The sequence below is a fragment of the Dromaius novaehollandiae genome, chromosome 25 (genome assembly GCF_036370855.1).
Source record: "Dromaius novaehollandiae isolate bDroNov1 chromosome 25, bDroNov1.hap1, whole genome shotgun sequence".
Lineage (NCBI taxonomy): Eukaryota > Metazoa > Chordata > Aves > Casuariiformes > Dromaiidae > Dromaius > Dromaius novaehollandiae.
The window spans coordinates 881,600-905,026 of record NC_088122.1 but is presented as its reverse complement, the minus strand read 5'-3'; the positions used below and the strand labels follow the sequence as shown (position 1 = coordinate 905,026).

General features: G+C 44.6%; 1 protein-coding gene across 5 annotated transcripts in view; it reads left to right on the top strand.

Annotated features, from left to right (window-relative positions):
• SBNO2 (strawberry notch homolog 2) overlaps nt 1-23,427 on the top strand; it is a 69,590-nt gene that overhangs the window by 14,429 nt on the left and 31,734 nt on the right. For 4 of the 5 annotated variants that reach the window (XM_026108313.2, XM_026108316.2, XM_064497399.1 and 1 more), the window contains 3 exons: nt 33-256; nt 1,378-1,457; nt 8,509-8,632. In XM_026108313.2, the coding sequence (XP_025964098.2) occupies nt 131-256; nt 1,378-1,457; nt 8,509-8,632 (330 nt within the window). In that variant the 5' untranslated portion in view covers nt 33-130. Of the gene's footprint in view, nt 1-32; nt 257-1,377; nt 1,458-8,508; nt 8,633-20,341; nt 20,789-23,427 lie in introns of those variants that run through there. The other variant, XM_026108318.2, reaches the window with a different exon arrangement.

Below are 23,427 nucleotides of genomic sequence, written 5' to 3'. Positions count from 1 at the left end.
AAATTTAAATGTGCGTTTCTTTTCTCTCCTAGGACATGGTGCAGGGTGAAGAGCACAGATAAAGAACCTTCCACCACTCCACAGACTGTTCCACTAGCCCTGAGGACTACATGCAGCAGGACATAGGCTGATGCCCTCAGCACATCCTGCCATGGACGGGGGGAAGAACTATCCACAGCACGAGCACCAGCAGTCAGGCAATACACTATACAGCATCCCAAACTTCCAGTCCCAGCTCGCCGTACCAGCCATGGAGGTGAAGGCTCTGGCAGGTTGTTGGGAAGTGTAGGGAGAGACTGCCTTGAGAACGTAACCAGGAGGGATCTGAGCAACGCAGGCCAGCCTGTTGGATGCTGGGAGTCCCTGTGAATGTTTACAGGAGCTATTTACCAGCCTTTCTAGGCAGCTGTCCAGGGGCATGAAGTATTGATTGGCAATGCTGGAGAGTTGAGGGCTGTCACAGTCCATGCTGCCTTTGAAGTGGGAGGTGAAAAACAAGGTTGTGATTAGAATGATACCACTTTAAAAGCAGGCAGACTGCAGGCTGCAAGGGAAAGAGCTGAAGAGATTATGCAGAATTGCAAACTTTGTTTCTGCCCCAGCTTGCCTCTCTGAGAGGTGCTAAATCTGTTGCTAGTACCAGTTGCGTCTTTTTTGAGTTGCAGAGCTGAGGTGGGATTGTGTTTGTCCTGATAAGGTGCTAAAACAAGGCTTGATCCCTGATGCATTTGTTCTGAACAGGACAAAAAGCAAACTTCTACCCTCAAATAGCCTATGAGGCCCTGCACTTCTCCATTTCTGTTTATAGCTCTAGTTTTGAGTTTTGCCACATACAGGAATATAAAGGTTAAAAAACCCTAGTGGGCTCTTACACCGAGTGCATGTTTCTTCCAACACAAGTTCTTACTTTAGACAGAGGGAAAAAAAGGACAAATGTAAGACTCATTTTTAGTTGAGAAATAAGATATTATATTCTTCCCATGACTGTAATGGTAAATGCTGAGCTAAAACTTTCCAGTTAATGCTGACCACAGTTTAGGGGAGATGGGAAGAAAAAAAAGGTTTTCAGGCATTTATCTATGCAAGCTGATTTCAAATTAATAAGATTGCTACTCACTTTCCACAAAGACTGAGGTTAAAGGACTAGGAAGGGGGAATGATCCTGTTGTCTTTCTGGAGACAGTAAGAGCAAAGTAGATATAAAAGTCCCACACTAGTGTGGGACTAGATATCTCCTGCTATGAGAGATTAAAAATCACCTCTGCTTGTGGCAGGCACTGAAGGGGGAGAGGTCATAAACCTCAGACCTCAGATTTGCAGCAGCAGGTAATTGTGCTAGTCCTCTGCTGTTGTAACTTTTTTGGTTTCTGCTTTCAGAATTCCATGCTGGTTGCTGATTCATGGAGTAACTGCTACCCTGCCTCTTTCCCAACTTCGTCTTTCCCAAACGAAAACCAGTGAGTGCTGCTCTCCTTTATACAATACCCCTCTGCTCTTGCACACCCCATGATTCAACTGTTTCTTTAGTGCTTTCCTTGTTTACTTTATTTCACTAACTGATGGGGAAATAATTGCATCACACTGATCTTGTGGCATTTCATAAACTGCTACATCTTGGAAAAAGTAGCAAGCAGCTTTTGTTTTAAAAAAAAAAAAAATGAAAAGTTTGATTTCTGGTAAACCTGGAGGCTGCTGCAAGGGAGGAACAGCCTTCTTTTAGCGTGGATTTGTTATGCTAATGGAGTTCATAAAACACCCCATTAGCACAGTCCAGCTGAACAAATGTGTTGTACAGTCTCTAGCCTGATACAGATAGTGCAGAGAAGAAGGTATTATTGATGCCAGGTGGCAGACTTACGCTATTACATAGCATACAGCAATAGCTGTAAGCTGTTGCTATGTAGATGACTGGAAGCTGACTAAGTACTACCATCTCATGTCTCTGTTGAAAAATATGCACAGCCCCTAACTGCACAAACCAGAGTTTATCAAGAGTTATGACTTTTTTCCTCTGGTTATAACTGATCTTCACTGATAAGCTCACCCTGCAAGGTGCGAGGTGATGAGTATGAGCTAGTGTGAGAAATCATGACTTCCTTCTAAGTAAAGCTGTCTAGTATACAGCATAGTTTGCGCTATAAAGCACGGAGTTGCAACGGGTTTCAGTAACCTTTGGATAGTAACGGCGGCACTGTCTGGTGGGGAGGAACACAAGCCCCGTGTGTTCTGTTTTCTGTCCAGAAACTCACCTGGAAAATTATATGCCATAATTCTGGCATTTTGGGGGCTCTTTGTGTAACAATAAATATTGTTCTTCCTTCGCCCCCTTTACGATGAACCTCCTTTCTGGGTAGGAAGGAAGGATGCTGGACATGACAGGAAGCGTTTGGGGTACTAGAAAGTGCCACCACAAAGTGACTTGGATTGGAACCCTGATGTTGGGGCTGGGAGATGCTGGTTGTTGGGAAGAAGGGTTGAAGACTAGTTACTGCTGCTTTGGTCTCTTTGTGAATACAGGGAGTGGCACAGATATACAGGATGTGTTTTTATTTAGGTCAGAGGTGGAAGGAAGAAAAAAGAAATAAACTTGATAGTGTGAGATAGTAACTGTTCCAGGTGCTTAAGGATTTAGCTTAACCTCCTTCCTAAGAAGGTTTTAGCATCTTAATAGAGAAGCAGAGATATCTGTTCTGATGAGTGTCTAAGTTCCAGCTGAACCATCAGCAGTAAGAATCAGCTCTTCTGTTCAGATGGACGAGACTCCTTTTATCTCAGTATTAGTTTTGCTTGCTTTCCTGTCGCTGGTCCACCTCTGTCTGGAAGGTAAGCTAGCCAGTAATGATAGGGTGAATAGAATAGATTCCTTGTGTACGAGCACCAAGAACCTGTCACCCTGCTGTTGAATGGAGTTCTGCCTCGTTAGTTGCTCCCCAAAGTGAGAATTTGAGAGGCATTATCAGATAAGTTCAATTTCTTTGCTCTTAGCTAGTCCGTCTGTGATTGGAAGAGGGTGTACATTTTGAGCATGATTCCTGTAAATTACACTTTGTGAATCCTCAAGAGAGCTATAACAGAATTTCTGTTTTGCTGTATTGAACCACAAGATTAGATTGTGTTTATCTATTGTGTTGTTTTTTCCTTTTTTCCTTGACCATTTGTTCTTGTTCGGCCCCTCATTTTCTTCCCATTTAGTGCTTGTCTTTGCTGCTCATGTCAACTCTGCTGGAAATGTTGTAGCCTTGATCCTGCAAAGACATGCCTGACTTTAACGCAAATGTAAACTTGTTGACTTTGGTATAATTACTTTTGGGAGTGAGGCTCATTGTAGTGTTTATTTGCTAGAGAATGATTTAGCCAAGGCTGCAGCTTTAGCTTCCTGTTTTTCATATCCTGATAATTCTAAAAACTACTTTTCAGGTGAAATTTTGTGCTTCATGAAAAATAAGTCTGTCATTTTATGTCTTAAAACTGCAGCTAGATCTTTTTAGGTGGGGTTTAGGGTTAGAGCATTACAGCAGTAGTCCAGAAAGGGACAAAAAAAAAGTTGATGAAAAATGTAATTTTTAAAAAGAGTCGTAATTGTAGGCACATTATAAAATAGAGAAATGCAGATAGAAATAGAGTTAGTCCAAACTTCTCTTCAGAATCTTTGCAGAAGAAATCTCATTTGCAAGTGGCTGTGTTTGGACATGGCTTATTCTCATAGCAACAGCTTTGTCCTGAAGCAGGTTTTTCCTGTTTCTTTTCAGTACTTTCATGCTAGAGAATTTATGTAAAAGAGACCAAAGCTTTTGTCTTTCAGATTAAGAAAATCTGAAACAAAAAGTAAACAGTGTATTAAAACTTGCCGAAAGAACGCATGAAGTTCAGATCCTCTGCAGGGAAGAGTTGGAGGGCAGTTAATTTCTGAGGCTATAAAGAACTGGGCTGCTATAAGGAACTGGGCTGCTGTAAAGCCCTAAAGAGTGGGCTACTTTTACAGCAGTAGGCTCAATACATTCCTTGCTGCAGGGGAGGCTGGGTCAGTCCAGTTGTGCTGTTGGAAGCGGTGTCACACACGTCTATAAAAAGTATTTCTCAAAACTTGGAGCAAAGCTTTCTTCCCCAGTTTCCAAAACACCCAACCCTCCCCCTTTCCTGCCATTCTCCTGCCCTTTCCCACTTTCCCCCTGCCTGTGGAGCATTGCCTGCTATAATAATAAAGTCGGTTTTGAAAAACATGAATTGGTCTAATGAGGAGGAGGAAGAGTACCTAGATCAATGCTAGGTAGCCTGTGGCCTGGCCAGCCTGGCTCTGATCAGCTGCAGGCCTGAGATGTGAAGTTTGCATCTCTGGATAGAGGCTATAAGATCAAAGCATAAAGCGTGGCCAGAATACACGGGGGAGGTCTCCAGTGAAATCACAGCATGGCCCCAGAAGGGCTCCAGGTACGTTGGACACGTTTATGAGCAGCTGAGGTAAAGTGTGTGAGGCAGGCGCTGTACTGTGGGTGTCTAAACAAGTGCTGCTATAGCAGGCTTAAGCTGTGAAAGGATGGATACCCATCTCCTGCGAAGGACGTGCGGCGCATTGGCTCGCTTAGGAGATCTGGATTCCAGTAAGTGCTTGTCCCCAACACTTTCCGGTGGGCTGTGCTGTTGAAAACGTGAGCTTCAGGAGAACTGGACGAAATGATCAAATTCTGTACCCCCTCCCCAAACAAACGAAACAAAAAAACAAACCTCTTCTGGGCTGAATGAAATAAGCCTGCCCTGGGACCCACAGGCTGGACTGATACCAACTTGTTTGCGCGAGTCAGATGTCAGCTCAGGTTTGCCTTACACCAAACTGTTCCACTGCTGCTGTGTTTAGAGTGAGTGGCAGCAAAAAAAGTCTTGCTCTTTAAAGCAATTGTCTGAAGTTGATATAATGCAAAGATGGTCCCCGCCCAGCTCAGAATGTCACAGAATTGGGGGTGAAAGAGTTTCTATGGGCCATCTGCTTTATTCCTTCATTAAGTATAGGATACATCTCTGCAGTGGGACATCTAGTGCTTGGTCTGTTCTGAACTTTGCACAGCTTTGTGTACTTTCCTTCATGCTTTCAGTGTCCCTCTAGTTAGATTTCTGAATGTTCTTTTTCTTATAGCTGAATCTTTGGGCTTGGCTTTATTGGCTTGTTTTGTGTGGGGGGCAGGGAGTGGAAGCTTATTTTCTTAACTTCTTTCATGTAATCAAAGGCTAATTTCTCTGAAATTAGTTCTTGAGCCAGATTCTCTTTTTCTCTTTTGTGAAACAGAGCTTAAATAAAAGTGGGAGACCAGCATTCTGTCCTTTGGGAGTTATTAGCTTTTCATGAGAAAAGGGATGTAGAAGCTGCCTGTGTTGGCATGGAGCGTGCCTCTTCCAAGGGGCTGGCCGCAGATTCCTGTGTCAGGCCAAATGCAGCCTCTTCTGTCTGAGGAACACGGCATGTCTCCAAACTTAGTTTTAGTTTCTCAGTGCAGAATAATTTCTCTAAGAATTTACAACTAAATGTTTAGTCACTTGTGTTGAGGTCAGTTTTTATTCAGGAAGATGATCAGCACTGGCTTTCTCTGGCCAAAAGTAGTAAAATAAGATGGCTCCAAACTTTCTAGCATTAACTGATTAAACTCTGATCTCAGCGCTATGGTTAGAGATCAGTTTTACTAGACTAAATGATAAGCACATATATTTAATTATTATGAGGTTAGTAATCAATACAGGGCCTTGATTGCTTCAAGAGCCAGTGTCAGTGGTTAAAGAGAGTCAATGGCCTGAAAGGACTCATTAACACTTCTCATATAACTATTGTTGGATGGGCCCCAAGTGTCCGTGACCCTGTCTGGCTTCTGGGTTTAATCAGAGGGATTTTGGCTGTGGGGTGGGTCAGGTTAGCCAGAGTGTGGCTCTCGGTGGGCAAGCTGAGCATTGCCGTGACAGGATGTGGACTTGCAGTGTTGGAGTTAATGATCGCAGGTGCTCTCTTCTAGCAGCCAGGACACCCGGATCCTTTTCTAGTGCTGCATCTTGATGTCAGATCTTAGTTTAAGTGTGCAAAGGGACAGTCTTTTGTAAATCCAGCGTGAATAAATCCAACGTGAATTTCCTTTATAAAACAATGACCTTTAGTCGGCCTCGGAGTGGAAGCTGTTGACCAAGAGCCGCTGCTGTGGAGTGGTGTATCAGTAACCAGGTACTGAAAGGGTGAGCAGCCATGTACAGGGCAATCTTGCTGTGAGGTTATTTTCACACTTTTGCTTTGGCAATACAGCAAGGTTCACATACTTGCCTCTTCCAGTTACACTGTATTTTTGTGGTATAATTAAAGTTAACCTGTCAGTGGCTTTATGCCAGCTCTTCAAACAAGGGTCAATATTCTTAAATTCTTACTGAATGAAAGGCAAAGCATAGTACCAAGGGTACTAAAAGGACTTTGGCAAGCACTGCCTACTTAGTGGCTCTCCTAAGAGGATCTCAAAGCAGTGCACTGGATTGCTATTTGCCCTTATTTCGAGACTCCTCAAGAAGAAAGTGCAGCTGACATTTGCCCATTTGAAAACCAAGATTAAGGGACTCAGAATAACATGCTGAAACTAGCCGTTTCACAGCAGGTTGGGCCAGACAGAATTGGGGCTACGCTGGGCTCCTTCATCTTGCCTCCACTGACTCTTGTCTGACCTCGGGACTCCGGTGAAATAGGTTAGGCTCACTCTTCGGATACAAATAGTTTTCTCTTTTCCTGGTTAGTTCATGTTGGGGCTGGACAAACTCCAGTGCTCATGCAAGGGAGAGGGTGAGACCATACCAGCCTCAACTTTAAAACAGTTTAAACAAGCTTTTCTTGTGTGTTAACTCCATTAATTCCCAGAATTTGTCCATAGCTTTTAATTTGGCCAAATAGATTAGGAGGAGCCAAGGCCCGTTCTAGATAGAGCTATGAGATGCAAGGTGTGCTAAATCCACCTCTCTTTGCATTTGCACCCAGGTAAGTAGCTGTTTCAATATATCTCTACAGTAAGTAAAACAGTGGCAGCATTGGTGTAGAAAGGAAAAAAAGAGGAGGAGGAGGGAGCTGGTACTTTTCCAGATTATCTTTAGTGATGCAAAAGAGGAGTAAAAATGTATTTAGCAGGGGGAGATAACTCTGTATGTCTGCAGATAAATACATATGTAAATGTTAGGCATGGGATGTTAAAGAACTGCTATCCACATATGATATTAACTGCTTGATAATGCTTTGGTGGTGTAGTCCTTCCCTAGCTCTGCTCCTGGATAGTATTTCTCTTTAAATGTTGTCTCCCCTCCCCCCCCGGCCTTCTCCAGTGACTTGTTAAAAGTTTATTTGCTGTGGGTTCTGTAACCCTGGCATTACAGAAAATGTGCGACTTGCCACAAGAGGAAACCAATCAGTTAGGGTGAAACACTTTAATGGTTCCAACATGAAAACGTGTTGGGTGGCGATTGCCCAAGCAGTCTGAGTGCAGAGCCCTTACGGGAAAGATTACGAAGCACATTCCTTGCTCCTGCAGGAGAGGGAAAGGATTTGCGTGTGTAATAGCAAAACCAGAAGACAGTCATGTAATACAGGCCAGAGGCTCCTCCTGAGAAGGAGGAGAGGGAATCGTCCTGTTTTGCAATTCTTACCTGCTCTCTGCTCAGAGGCAGCCGGCTCTGGGGGAAGGGGGGCAGGAGGAAGTGCTGGCATGTGCCCTGCCCAGGAGAGAGCAATCAGAAGATCTTTGCTTTTTTTTATTTGTTAGTTTGACAGCAGTCTTGCTTTGTAACTAGGCAGTAATTAATCAGTTACTGCCATAACATGTCCCTACAAAGCCATGTCTGGGCTAATAATACTGTCTAATAATTCTGCATGTCCCTATCTCTTCTGTTTTTATCTCTCTTTTCTTTTAAGCTGAGATCACATATATCTGACTGGTGAAATCCCTTGCTGGGGCGTAGGAAGGGAGGTGTTGTCTTCCCCTTTCCCGGTGTGCAGGCTTGTCTGTGCTGGTTTGTGGGGCTGCTTCACTTCCACGGCCCGAGCTGGGGTCCCGGTGTGGTATTCCTGTGAAGCTTCACGCTTGTGTGCAGTGTGCAGTGTGATCGTCAGCTTCTGTCGCACCCGTCAAACACTTGGCACTGGGATATCTTGGGAGTTTAATTTTGCTTTGTTGTCAGGACTGAAACATTATTTAGTCTTTCAGACCCTTTTTATCTAAGAAACCTTTCCCAGTTTACACAAATTGTTGAGAATTTAATTCTTAACCTAACGATTGTGGTACGGCTTTCCAGACTCTTACACTAGTGAGTCTGGGAAGTAGGATATAACTTGTAGATTTATTATTTTGCCCTGTAGATATCTCTTCTGGATAAACACAGCTTTTTAAAATCAGTCTCTTGTATGTGTCATTCCATAATAGCTGGTTCACTGCTGCTGATGGAGTCTGAAGCAACCTCAGAAAGTCTCAGGACTGACAGGAAATAACTGCTTTTCCCATTTCCTTACAGGCAATATTTTAATTCCCCTCACGATTTTTATATGAATTCCATCAGCAGACCACATTTCTTGGATACAAACTATGCATCTGTGGACTCCACTGACTTCTTACCAAAAAATGGTGATTTTCCTCAGGTAAGTACATAGCTACCAATGTCGTTGGGGAAAACTGGTGCTTTATGGTGATGGTCTTTGTTTTCTTTAGGCTTGTGCTACAGAGGGAAAAGGAGGAGAATGGCAATGTTGCCTTACATTTGTCTAGCACATGATAGGAATTGTGTGTAATTGGGATAGACTCTTTGACAGCAGTAGTTCAGAAGCTTTCAATTGCTTTAGTTGGAGCTTATTTATGATAAATTCATTGCTTCTGTGTTTTAAAATTCTTTAGCATAGACACTGAAAGTGCATGGGAGAATCCCATTTACAGGAGGGTATAGGTAAGTGTGAATTTGAAAATGCTTTGGTTAGTTAAATCGTTTGACTCCTAGAACTCTGTTCACTTGTGTATACTGCATGTGCTTTCTCACTAATTAGAAGGGTTGGATTCTTGAATAGTGAATGCTTATGGACTCCAAAAGCTCTGTGCCTAACAAATAGAGATTCAAGCCAGTTCATTTTTTTGCAGAGTTGGTGAGATGTGGGAGGAATAGTCACCCCGGTTCACTTGGTGTCCCTGTTGACCAGCACTCTCATCTCGGGGATCTCACTGGGTTGGAGGGAACTCATTCCATAAAGTTTTTGAAATGTTACACTTGCTTCTGGCGGTGACTTATAACATTGTCCAATAAAGACTGGGAAGCAGCTTATTGTGCAACAGAGCTGACTTGGAATAAAGGAGTGACTAACTACATCCTTTTCAGGAGCTAATTGAGATACTGTCAGTGTCTGGCAGTGTGTTCTTTGCATTAGTTTCATCTTTCCAGCATCCGCAGATGCACAGTGAGCAAAACTGCAGAAGGTTACCCTGCTTTGACCTATCAAGGCAACAGCCACATCGAATGAACTCCATAGTCTCAACCCTCTTGTGTCAGTAAGTTACTGTCCCAATTATCTGGGAAGCATGGAGGTGCTGAGCAGTCCGTCTTCCTCCCGTGGGCAGGCAGAGGTCCTCTGTGCTTCAAAACCCTGCTGGAAGGAACCGAGGTAAAGCAGTGCAGATTGAGTTAATGGAGGACCCCGTTACTTCCAATACTTGTATCCTGAGCGTGACTCCCCCATCAGACAGGAAAGGTGAGAAGGAGCAGAATTCTGGCAGTCCTTTGGGGCAGGTGCATACTTCAAGCCACATTCAGATTAGCTTTTTAAATCAAACAGTCCTGCAGGGAGCTTGTGTTAGAAATTGCAGAGTGATTTTTTTTTTTTTTTTTTTTTTTTTTTTTATGCTTACGGTCTAGTGAGGCCTGATTTACAGGTGGGATGGGAGCTCGGCATTTGCTGGCAAGTTGGACTCATCTGAACTGCCCAGAATCATGGGCTCTTTTGAAAATGTTCATTTACATTATCTAGAAGTCAAACTTGTTTTATTAAAAGTTTTTTATTTTGTTTTCCTGGTCACAAAGAAGCCAGTTCATGGGAAGAGCCAAGCTTCCTCTGAATGTGGGAACTAGCTAAGATGAACATCACACCTGTCTACTTCAGCTTTATGATTTAGTTTGGATAAGCATGGGGGCTCTATTCAGGTTTTTATGAAATGGAGCTGAGTTTGTTTTTTTTTCCCTCTCTTCTGTGTTCAGGTGAAGATGGACATTTCTAGGTGTTTCACCGTGAATTCTAAGCACGTCCTCCAATATAACCCCAGCTTACTAAAAACAGTGCAAGGGGGATGCGAGGATACACTAGGACAGTATGTGTGTATTTTGTGCCAGCATCATGCTTTGACACACTGAGAAATACTTCAGTAGGCCCCATTAAGCTACTGTGTGCTTTTGAATGTTTCTTTTTGTTTTCAGTAACTGCTGAATGTCAAGACACATGTATAACCAGAAGCTTGTTCCTTCATAATCTGTCTCTTCGTCCTGCGTGATTTATTCGGAGATGCCTCAGCTTCTTGCTTTGTAGTGGATACGATGTCACGAACGTTGGATTAAATTGCTGATTACAAGCTCGATTACAAAGCAGAGAACATCCATTTAGAAATGTTGTGTGAAATGCATTTATAGCAGCAGAGCAGAGAAAATTAATATATTTTTTCCTCTTTTTGATTAACTATAGAGGGAGGTGTGTTAATTCTCTTTAGTTGTGCTTTTATTTTCTCAGCAAGCCTGAAAAGAGGTTTTGAACCACCTCAGGGCTCTGACTTCTGGATTTGCAGGTTTGCTTTGAATTTGTATACACTGGGAATTTGAGCCATTTGAGGTGAGCCACTGGTGGGGTAGCCCAAGTTGAACTCCTTGGGCAAAGCTGCTGGAATTGCCTCCCTCGTCTAGTACGCTTCACCCCTGCAGCAGGGCCGGCTGCTCGGCGGAGGCAGCTGCGAGACGGCTTTGCCTATGTGCTCGCTAACGCGGAGGTGGTCGGTCACCAGGAGCTGTTGCTGGGACAGAATCCTGTTGTTGACCGGAGTCTGACAACTGGATTAAACCAGATAAGTAAATGAGTTATAATAGCATTGATCCTTGCCTCCTGCAGAATTAATTGCAGGAGGAATGAGACAGAAATGTGATCTCATCAACCTGTGGAAGCCATTTAACAGGCTGCAGTGGGGAGAGGGAGAAGGGTCCTCTCCATAGGTCTCAGCTTGCAGGTCTGGTGTAGCTTGGTTGATGGGTTTAACGGGAAAAGGGCTTAATTATTTCTTCAACTTATGTATTTTCTAGTATCTAAGTGGTCGATCAGCTTCCTTTCCCTGCTGCATCACGGAAATTGATCTTAGCCAGCTTGGCAAGAGCAGATTTTGGAGACTCTTTAGGAGAAGGAGATGCATCTCTGAGTGTTGGCTCTGTAATGTGAAAGCAGGAGGGCTCTGAGACAAACCAGACATAAAGGACCTTAAAAAATGTCCAGAAGAAGAAATGATTCTTGTGCCACACTCATACTTTCAGAGAAGTGACACAAGGGAGCAAGGCGATCATCGGCAGTTACACTTTTGCTTTGACCCATTCCAAGGCAACTGTTGCGAGACTTTTCCTGTTACACCACGTGTAGGAGAGCTCTTCTAGTTCAAGAATAGAAACAGTGAAGTGCCATCTCTGAATCTAACATTCATAGCCAGCCAGTTCTTTTGCTGCCATGTAATAGCAAATAGTGGCAGATATGTTCCCACGATGAATAAAGCATTTGTATGGGTGCTTTTCTCTCGGTGTTTCTCTGTAAGCCTGTGCACTCAGCATTACTGCTTGGGACTTTCTGGAGATTCCCGCAGATAACCCAAGACAGCGGTGTCACCCTTTATGCTCTGAAACTGAGAAACACTGAATAAGACTTTTGTTAGAGCTTTGTTTTCCAATATGAAACTAATCTGATAAAATTAGTAGCTCGGAGGGGCGGTGTCTGTCTAGAGCTGTCGCAGTGCAGTCTGGCACGAGTGCTCGCTAGGTGCCTGGTATGACAGTGTCCGTTAATGGGAAATAACACTATTTGTCCTCCCTTGTCTCTCAAAGAACCATTTCGATCTTTAGTCACCCTGCAGCTCAAACTGCTGGCTCTGCCTGCCGAGGTCCTGCGCCAGTGACGCCTTACTGCGCAGATCAGCCTCTCCGAGCACGCGGTTCTTGGCTGAGCTCTCTACGCGGTTTGCTCCTAGCGCACTGATGTATTAGCGTGCGATAAATTGTTAATGGTGATCGGAGACTGTCACAAACAGTTGTGAACAGGCCTCGTCTGTTCCCCGGGAGCTGGTGGGTTTGACTCAGCCCCTGTGTTAGGCTTTTCAAGATTAGGTCTGGAAGTGCTTTGCAGATAGCTTCCCTTGCAGAAGTGTTTGAAAGAGCCTTGGATAGCTAATGCTGTTTTAATTTGTGTTTTTTCCCTTCTTTCCTGGACAACTGTCAATAGAGCCAATCTTTCTGTTCCTGTGACCATTCTACATAAGCACTAACATGGAAGTCAGTTGATAAAACCTAGGGCTTTCCTAAACTACTAGTCACTGCTCATCCAAAGAAAAGCTGATGATTTGTTCGTAGGAGCCAGAATTGGAGCCTGGATCTGTTAGAGCAGCAGGCAATTAACTGGAGGCAGTGGCATCAGTCCGGAGTCATCTGGGAGTGTCCTGGAGCTTTTCCATCTCTTGCTTTGACAGTATTTTCCACTTTACTGATTTCTTGCTGTCCCAGATGCCAAACTGTTAAATGCTAACACTGCCTAGAAACCCGTAACACACGATTCGGGACATGTGGGAACCAGCTTGGGTAGTTACATCTTTCCAGGTGACTGTATAGGAAAGTACCTGTCTTTACTGCACTTCCCATGTGCGGTGGCAGGAGTGGCAGATCTCGTTAGACTTTGCACTGTCACGACCATGCCAGACAGAGGAGTGGAAGAGAAGGGAGAACATGAGGAGTTCACTGCATGCTCTGGTGAGAGATTCTCAGTTAAATCTGTGGTCAGTGGGCAGACGAGGTAGATCGGGCACTTATGTGAGAACTGTGCTGGCTTCATACAGGAATATAGGCCATTCTTTCCTCTTTGCCCAGATAGCAAAATCCCATTTCTGATAGTTGAGCAGCATGGGAGAACTTGCTATCCCTTTGAGTTCCAGAGCTTGACTCGTCTCAACACACTGCCAGTGCTTGACTTTCTGCAGACTGTCCTGGGGAGGTCGAGGAAGGCGATGAAAGCATCATCTCCGATCTGGAGTGAAGCTTTGCGGGTCTGAATGTGATCCCTGTGTGTGCTTTGACGGCGAGCTGGTGAGCCCCCCCTCCCCATAAGGTACCTTCTGGGCTGCAGTGGGATTCCAGCCTGGCCTCGGACTGCCTTAAACATGTAGGCGGTTTGTCTCTTTAAAGGGTTTTCCAGGAATGTGCATGATATTGAAAATGGATTTAAAAGGTCTAAAGAGCAAATGACTAGTGGTTTTGTTGGGGTATTCGTGCAGTAAACACTTTCTGCTGGTGGTGATGGGCTGAGACTGGTCACGCCTTAGATTTGGGGGCATGACAAGGGTGTTCAGAGAGCAGAAGTCTTCCTTCAGTGCTAGCATTTGATTTCCCCCATCTTCTCTCCCTATTTTGTTTGGGAGGTCCTCAATTGGACATTCGGAGTGTAACACAATCTTTGCTGGCCAGAGGGTACCATGAGTGGGAGTCGCCACACTTTTTAATTATCCTGGGAATTTCTTTTTAATTGAATCATTAACCACTGCCACTTCAGTCTGATGAAAAGTGATTTCTGTGCATATCGCAGCAGCCTTGTTGAATGCCTTCTGCATTTTGGAAAGATGCTTCATTTGCATGCTCAGAACAGCCTAATGAGAAGTTGAAATCTGTTTCCTCCACAACACTTTTGTTTCTTTGGCTTGCTGCAGGGTGATTCATCTGTGCTAGTCTGTTGGCATTCTTAATATAAACAAGTGGCTTAAAGTAAGGTTTAGAAAATAGTTATATGAGGCCATGTTGGGGTCTGATAGCATTTTTTGGATCTTGGGAACTGTTGCCTGTAGTCAAAATCTGGCCTGGACCATGCAGTGTGATCTCCTTATGTAAAGAGTCTACTGACTACAAATAGGTCCTTAGAAATCAAAATCCTGAAGAGAAGCAGGATTTTGGTTTCTGTAGCTTTCCTCACATTCTGCTGTTTTCCTCTGGCCTCAGAACCTGAAGTCCTGAGGCGCTGGTAAGCCTACCTGACCCGCCGTGCGCTGGAGCTCGGCGTTAGCCTGCAGTAGTTCTGCACAGCCTTGTTACGATAAAAATGTCTGCCTTGTGTTGCTGCTCATAAGAGCTGTTAATTACCACAACAAAACACTAAATTTGGGAAATTTCACCTTACACATTGGGATCTAATGTTCTCCTGGCGAGTGCATGTTTTGAGCCCTGATCTGCCCTGGGCCTTATCATAAAAGCAGAGCAACCTGTTCTAGAATAATACAATGTCACTTGAATATTTCCTGCTCTTGGCCACCACAGGTTTTTCTTTAGACTTCACTGTTCTATCCTGTTTAGAATTATTTAAAACACATGACTCTGCCCATTTCCTCTGAGCCTTTTGTTATCTGAAATGATCTCGCCCTTAGACTGTTTCTCATAGTCAACCCCTTTGCCTTATTCCTTGCATCTGTCTAAACCAGGACTTTTCTCTGAGCTCACGGAGGCCACCTCATATTGTTTCATTTGTCATAAATTACACTGAAAAATAAAAGTCATGAGTTTTTTTTTTGCAGCAGGCCTGAGCAGCTCCTGTGGGCTTGTGTGGAAAGTACGGACGTTCAGCTGCAAGTGAGCTCTAGAGAAACTTGTTCCTTTTCTCCTCAGTGAAACACCCCTACTCAGAACTGCTATGGCAGGAAACTCGATACCCTTTCTAAAATCAAAGTTGTGCTTGGGATGGAGGAAGGAGGTCAGTCGAGGTTGGTTTAGGTGATGGAGGCAGGGAGGAATTGGCTGCTGTTGGGTAGAGTTGTTGCAATGATGCTGTAAAGATGCAGTTAGAGCCTTGTTTGATCTGCTGTTCATAGTGCTTGGGGCATGTGGGGAGGTGTTAATCATAAACAAGCCTTTTTTTTTTGCTACCACCCTCTTGGAATGTCTTATTAATCTTTCTTGATAAAGAGGGAAAAGAATTCTCAACCTACTCTTAAAAAGATGATAATTTTAAAAAGTGCTTCGGTGCACACGGCTGTGGTGATTTAAGAGAAATCAATGTAACAGTTATTAAATTATATGAAAGACTTGGTTCTGAGTGAAATAAAGAGCTTCCTGGAATAAGAAACCACCTGGAATTTCCTATCGCTGTCCTGGAGTTATGTCTGAAGGGAAGACAGATTTTAAAATCAATTTGAAGACAATTAACTGGCTGTGGTGCCTTTGAAGCGTTTTGTGAGTAAGTTGCTTTACATGCTCATGACTTTGTTTTTGCACTTCAGGGTTGGATTTTTGGCTTGACTTAGTTGCGCTTTAAAAACACTTTCAGTGAGACACCTCACGCTTACTTCAGGCTTTGGTTTGGCAGAATCAAGGTGGTGATTAGAACAGCTCATCTGACCTAGTTAAGTAAATACGGTTAAACGGTGCTTGTAATCACGGCGTGCGTTCCCCGCGGGACAGCCCGGCGTGGCTTTCGTGCCCCCGCAGCTGCCCTGCGGTGCCGTCCCGGGCTGCTGCGCTGGCGGGTCGCCGTGTCCGGAGCGCCCAGGCGGTAACGTGCGGATAACACGCTCCGGGATGGTTCGCCAGACAAGGACCCGCACCCGTCTGGTTTCCACACGCAGAACCGAGTGGGTGTTGCAGTCTGTACGAAGAGATGATGGCATCAGGCTGGGCTGTTGGCAGGGTTAAAAGGTTTAGTTGCTTTGATTGCGGACTGTGTACAGTGCGAAGATAAGCCGCTGCTTGGAGCGAGCCACATCAGTAGCTGCTTAGTCCTTCTCAGTGCCTGGATGCCGTATTCCCAGCTCAGGGCCAGTCCAGGCAGGTGTGTGCACAGGGGCTGCAGTCCTTTTCTGAACCGCAGAGCTTAGGCACCAGCATAAAATTCATCTGACCAAGTGTTTGGTTTGTTCTGACCATCTTTATTTCGTCACCGAGGTGGTTACTGGGAAGGGAGGGGCGCGTCTGGGATGCGGTTGATCTTATTCCGAAGCAGCGTCCTTTTGGCTGGATGAACTGTGCTTTAGGAACACGTCTTCCTCTTCCATGCATAACAGGAGCTGTTGGGACTAACTCAGATGGGGATATCTGTGGCTGAGTGAGATGAATTCTGCTTTTAAGGCCGAATTTGTTGCCGTTTGCCTGGGCCACTGATTGCAGGGGAAGCAGGAGCTGGCTCATGTGCCGGCGGGCTGGGAAAAGGGGTACGAGGGCCTGGAGGAAGACCTGCCCCAGACAGCTCTTCTGTTCCAGACTTGTTAGTTTTCATCTATATTGTTAGCCTCAAACATAGGTTATGTCCAGCTCCTAGGCAGCAGGGAAAGCACAGAAGGCAACAGAAAACTGCCTTCCGAAATTCTTGGCAAACAGTTTTCTACCTCCTCCCCTTTATAAAGCTAACAAAAGCGGGAAAAGCACTAGTCTGAAACATGGAGTGCTCTTAAAAAATGCCAGTAATATAACTTAATAGCAGACCACTGGGAAATGTTTTAAAATAGATGTTTTAATTCAAAGCAGAATTGGTCTGAGTCAGTCGGATCAAGTGAGTCTCCCTGTCTCAACTTCTGCTGCTGGTGACTGTATCTCCTAATTAGTAACGCGTAAAGGTTTCTGTTCTGAGGGGTGCCTTGGAAACACTCTTTCGAATGCCCTTCACTTCTGCAAATTAAACCCTGACGCCAGTGGTCCTGCCACACAGTCACAGTTGCCTCTGACAAGAACAGTTTCTTTTGTGATTTTTCTTCTCCTGGTCACATATGTTTATTATTCCCCAAATTAAAGCAGCCTACTGCCATGCACTGATTTCTTCCAGTTTTTACAATCACCTGTAAGAGTTTACTCCTGCCCCTGTCCCCATTTCCTAACAAGTAGCAATTACCTCCCAAATTTCCAGTCCTTAAAGGAGCTAGTTCCTAACAGGGTTTGCTGATCCTAGTCTCCCACGCACTCCCATACACACACTGTGTTTCAGCTCTGATTATAAAATACCTACCAGCTGCTTTGTTATCCTTGCTTTAGTGTCAGCTTTAAAAATAAACCATTTGTGGTCTCAACTTGTCAAAGCCTCTCTGTGCGCTTACTCACCCCACACCTTGCTTCCTCTTGCTCGCTTTGAAACTAGAGCAGAGGGTGTCCTGTGCACGGCAGTAATGGCTCTTTGGTTCTCAAAACAGCCAAAATACAAAGCAAAGCCTTGCACCCAGCTGAGTAAAGCCAGTCCTGTTGTGGAAACAGGAAAAGCAAGACCCTGGTCTGTACGATATGTACACTCCTATCTTTTTGTCCCTCTGAAAGAAAAACACTGTTATTAGGACAAACTGCAGTGTTTAAATATTCAGTACTCTTCCACCCATTAATCACTCTTGCACTTATTTTTTCCAAGATGCTAAGGACCTGCTGTGATCAAATTAAATATCCTTTTCACTGCTCAACTGTCCGTCCAGCCGGTGAAGTTGCGTGTTTACAGCTTGTAGAGACTTTCAGGGGCCTGATGTTTTTTTCACAAGTGTCTCACCAGGTCAGGGAGCTGAGCCTGGAAGTGTGCCTGGACACTCAAAGTCGCATCTTTAAGCAGCTAAGTATTTCAGGAAATTTAGTTCCAGGTTCTTTGCTTGAGGGTGACAAGCTACTAGGTCTGCTCTACGGGTGTGTTATTCTGCACTGATTTGTTTGTATACTTTCCTAAAATTTCAGCACATGCTTTCAAGAAACCACCAGCAAGTTCAGCAACCTGTCCTGTAGGTCAGGCCTTAAAAGCTTGCAGCTGGGGTTGGCAGGGACTCTGGAAATCATCTGGTCCAACCCCCCTGCTCAAGCAGGATCACCCAGAGCACATTGCCCAGACCATGGTAATGCCGCGAAGGTTACCTAACAGTTAATGCAGTTAACTGGATTTTACATTTTGTTTTTTTCTGGAAAATGGTAAGTCAAGTTAGTACTGTGAACACTAGAATAATTCTGCTTTCCTATCCCTGTTTGTCAGCGTGCCCCTTCGTGGGTTAACTATGGAGAGTGGAAATGCTGTGGCATACCTTGTCCCCTAGGGCAGGTTCTTAAAATACAAGGTGGTAGTTTTTCAGTCAGTTATCTTATGTGATTATATTACTGTGGTGTTACAAAATCAATTTAGCAGTCCTGGTATCTGTAAGTGTGCTATGTCTTGCTTCCTCTTGGTGCTCCAGTTTTGCTGCCTATATTTTGCAGTGGTTGTCCACTGAGAGAAAGGGAAGAGGAAATAAGCCACCTGCTTTTTAAAGGCTATATAAATAGCAAGACTTCATAGTCTTAGGCAAGAGTTGGTGGTTTGATCAAGCTTGGTCAGACAGCAAGTCAGTCACCAGCAAGTCAATAATTAAGATGTTTTAAAAAAAAGTATATCTGGCCTCTTTACTTCGAACATATTAAAGCACCTATCCCAAGCTGCAGGGCAGTACCAGATAATTAAATACAATCAAATTCAGATAAAAGCAGCAGTGAAAACCCACTGCCTTTCTCCACCCCAAACCAGCTGCCCACAGAAACCAAACTCTTAGTTTTCACCGCAGTTCCTGCAGAATGCATCTCCTTTAGCAGCACTTACGAAGTGCCTCTGTCCACAGCTTTTATTCTCTAGTTAGAAAAGTGAAATATGCTCTCGTAACAGGAATAACCATAGAGCCTTACACAAGAATTGCCCCGACTTGTCGCAGGGGTGAGGGCTGCTCAGGCTGCTGTTTCCCAGCCTTCTGCACTGCTGCTGCTCTGACGGTGGCATGGAGATCTCTGGCTGTAGCCTCAAAGTGCCTGGGGAAAAGCATTTTTCTTTCCCATTTACTTACTGAATAGCAGTCTTCTAGACTAGATGTTTTGCATGGTGGACCTTGGATCCTCATTATTATGAGCTATCAATATATCCAGCCCCATGGAAGCCCGGTGCCGCAGATGGGCTATGCCATGTGCCCCGGCACCAGACCCACCTTTCCTTAGAAACAGTGAGCCCTTGTCTCGGATTTGTGTCCTGCACGTGCACTTTTCCAGGCCTGGCACCCAGCATGTTTTCCTTGCAGGAGATGGTCCTCCAAGGGCAATGCACGGTGACTTTAAACACTGTCTCCCTCATCATCCAGAGGCAGGATGTTGTAAAGCAAACAAAGCAGAGCACAGCACCCCTGCTTGGTCTCCCCTAATTCTCAGTGTCGTTGGAAAGCTCCTTGCTTTCTGCTCAGAAGCCTCTCCCGTCTCCTTTAGGCCTCGTAAAGACTTTGCTGTCTTCTATAGCTCCTTGCTCCTAAACTCTCTGTTTTCTCGAGAAGTCCTTGCCCCTCAGGGTTTCCCAGCAGTTCTGGGCACGTGCTCCCAAGAGCACCTGCAGCAGCCCCGACGGCAGGCACCAGGCTCTGGCTCTGACGCAGGACAGTGCCAAGCTGTGCTGCAGCTTGGAGAAGGGCCCTGTCCGCGTGGAAGGGCGCGGAGCAGGAGGCGAGGGGCGATCCGCAGCCCGAGCGCCTCTTCCCGGCCCCGGCCCTGGCCCTGGCGCGGGCGCTGCTGGGCGCGTGGTCGCGGGTAGCTGGTCGGGGTCCCTGTCCCCCTCCCCGTCCCCTCCGGTGGCACCACCGGCTGCGGTGGCTGGTGGAGAGCCTTTCAGGTGTCCCCCATAGTGCCTTTTCCTCTTCTCCACCCCCTCCCATCAGAAATTGTGCCTATTTCTATTACCAAAACTGTTAAATAAAAATAAAGCCTTTGGAAAAAGAAAGCAATGCTGTCGGACACAGAAAAGTAGGAATCATCTAGAATAGAAAATTAAGAAATTGGCTACTCCTTTTTATTTTCTAGTTACAGGCAGATATTGGTAGGGCAGGAAAAAAAAGAGGGAGAAAAGTTTTAAATACTTTTCCTAATCTCTTTCAGTTTGATTTGTTCATCTGAGCCCCCATAATCGCCAATATAGGAGGGGGAAAAAAAACCAAACCAAGCCCCAAAGGGGAAGTTGCTGCAGAGAAATCGATAGCCTTTTCCCTGGGCGAAAAGGGGGAAGGGGAAAAGGAGCAAAGTCCCGGGGCAGCGAGTAGCCAGGTTCTTGCACTGGCTGCGCCTGGCCCGCGTCTCGCTGCGCTGCTGAGGAGCACAGCTTTGTTTACAGTGTATCTGTGGTTGAATTACACCACATACAGTAATTCTCATCGCATTGCCAGTAATTTCACTGACTTACCAAGCAGGCATCATTTCCTGAAAATCAGCCCGTGTACTTAGAGGAAGTAAGAGCACTCTCCTTCATGACTAAACAGTATATGCAAATTTCTACGGGCTTAGGACGGACGCATTGTATGGCTGTCCTCTTTTCCTCTATTTTCACTCCTTTCTTCTGCATGTTAATTTTCAAAAGCCCTTGATGAGTGCTCTTTCTGTCTGCTGCTGCTGTCGCTGTCATGAATGAAGACCTTTCTCCATTATATATCGAAAAAGCTCACTTAACTGCTTCATCCGAGTCCTGCTCTTCACACAGCAAACTGAATGCTATTTTAAAATGTCCCAGATGCAGTTCTGGCTAAAGTTCCCATCGCTCTACAAGGTAATGCTTTTCCTTTTTTTTCTTTTTTTCCCTCCTTTTTTTCTTTTTTCTTAGAATTCCTGGTTCGTGTTCTTTCTGCAAGGGTAGGCAGCTTCAGCTGCTCTCGTGGGCTTGTATGTCCTTTAATTTTTGCCATGGCAGAAGAATTTTGGGGGCAACAGCTCTTGATGCAAGACAGTGATGAGAGATTTTCTGTTCTGAAGATGTGATTTGTACTGGGCTGAAACGTCTGATACTTGGAGACTATTCCTGTCAGCTAGTGCTTAGGGACTAACTGAGGAATGCTGAGCAAAAGGAGCTTTGTGGAGAATTGATCTGTTTTTAGTTGTAATGGCTTTCAGGAGTTTTATTTTTAAACCAGATGTGTACGGAAAAGCAAAGGAAATGCTTGCCAGCCATAGTACTGACCCCTCCAAGTTTATTGACTGCAAGGTTATTGCCCCATTTATAGAAAGACTTTGATTGTGGGGGCTAGAAAATTTCCTTTTAATAATTGGCAGCTTACATTACAGTTACTTTTCTTTCTTGATTCTATCTTATCCAAAGCATAGTTTGCTTAATCTGTGATGGCTGAGAAACAAAATCTTTCTTGTCTGACTTTACAGATTTGTTTGCATATTTATATTTATCTGTGTGTTTCTTTGAAAGGATTTTTTTTGTTTGTATGTTCTTTTTAAACCCCAGTCAAGTGTGTGCTGTGCAGCAGAGTAGCCAATAGCTGCTGTGCAGAAGGAGTATTTGTTTCCTCTGTGCCTGGGATTGTGAGCAAATAAACCATTTATATTGATGGCTTCGTGGCCAAAAATATTTTCAGGATGCATACTCCTTCTGTATTTAGACTTCACCTGTTCTTTCATTATTTTTAACAAAGAATTTGTTTTGACTAAAGAAGCTGAGCTGTTTCTGGTGGTTGAAAGAAAGAGGCATGAGTGTTTGGGTTTTGTTGCTCTTGATTTTTTTCCAATCTTTTCCAAGGAATTAATTCTTGGTTTTGATAACATTTCTGTTTTGGGAGAATGTTGGAAACATTGTGTGCCATAATAGCATCTATTGGTGATTATTTTGCCTTCACAGTTTAGAAGTCCAGCAAATGATTACTGTCAGTGATTTATCAAGTCATGCACTAGAGCACCTTCTGATGTAAAGATCAGAAAATAACTCCCATTCTAGTATATTGATTGTATTTGAACCTTAATGTACAAAAAGAACATGCTGGTGAGACCCACAGCCAGCAGCTATGTCGTCTCTGCATTAGCTGGCTGTTGACCCCTTGTAAAATTCTCTATTACGTGGTCAGTCTGCTATAAAGGAGTTGCCCTTTAGCCGTTTTCTAATATGCTTCTATAAACTTCCATCTCTCATTCTGACACGAGCAGTTAGTTCTGAACTGGGTTTTCACAAGTGCAGGCTTAAAAGTCTCTCTCTGTTTGTGTCCTTCTTCCTGCAAGTGTAACAGGAGAAACTGGGAAAGATCTGTGCCACGAGACCCGGTGCTCAGCACTGGGATCTTCAACGTGGCCGCTCAGCCAGATGTTCCCTCTCTGGGGCTGAGGAGTGTTTCACAACGCAGGCTGAAGCGATGGGGGGCAAAGCAGGCCCGCCGGCCTCCTGCCCGTAAGCGCTCGTGCCAGGGCTGAGCTAGAATTTGCAGCCTAGATTTAGGTTGGAGGCTATGCTAAACTGGGGGGGGAGAGGGGAAAGGGAGTGTAATTTCAGAAATGAGTCGTACGTATCCAGAATAGCATTTGAAATAGAGGACCCGCCTTGCAGGGTGACTTTCTTCTGTTATAGAAATTCTTTCAACTTCAGTTTCTCCACTGAAACATAAAATGCTATTACTGTAAAATCCTCTCATTTCCAATGAGGAGTTTTTTGAATTTCTATTCATCGGTCTTGAACAGGGGCAAAATAACTCGCTTCAAATTCTGAAGAATGAAATGGGTGGTCTCTCTGGAGCGGCTTTGCTGTACGGCTGCTCAAGCACATCCAATCATTTCAAAAGCAGAAGCAGCCCTTTCCAAATCGGGAACTTGCTTCGTAGATACCCCCAGGCAGCTCCTCTTTCCAGCGTTTGCTGCACCTCTAATCTGCTCACCCTCCGTTGTTCCCATCCCTTCTCTCCTTAATGGCGTCATTTCGTTTTCAGCTTCTCCCATGCGCCCATTGAGGAATTGACGCCTTTTGACTAAACATCTTTTCTAGTTAGCATCAGTAAAAGGTGGTGTTATCACGGGATGAAACGGCGCTTTTGTGGGGGAGCAGTCGCTGCGCGTGACGGCCGCGACGGCCCGTTGAGAAAGGGAGTCGTGTTCCTGTTCGCCCTGTTGTTTCACGAGCTGCTAGTTTAGGTGAGGAGCCTTCCTTTCCCTTGAGGCCCAGAGACTAACATAGCTGCTCCCATTTGCACCATGTAAAAAAAAAATGTGGCGTAATTAAAGCATGGTTTCTAATGACACAGGTTATAGTTATCAGTATGGCTTTGTATTAAGCAGTTATACTGCATTTTCTATATAAGGAAGTCTGAAGAAGCAGCAAAGCAGTTGCACTGTAAGCTCTTCAGGGCAGGGATCTAGCATATTACTAGTTTCAGTGCTCTTTAAATAATGTAATTAAGTAAGACAAATGGGATGCTTTGAAAG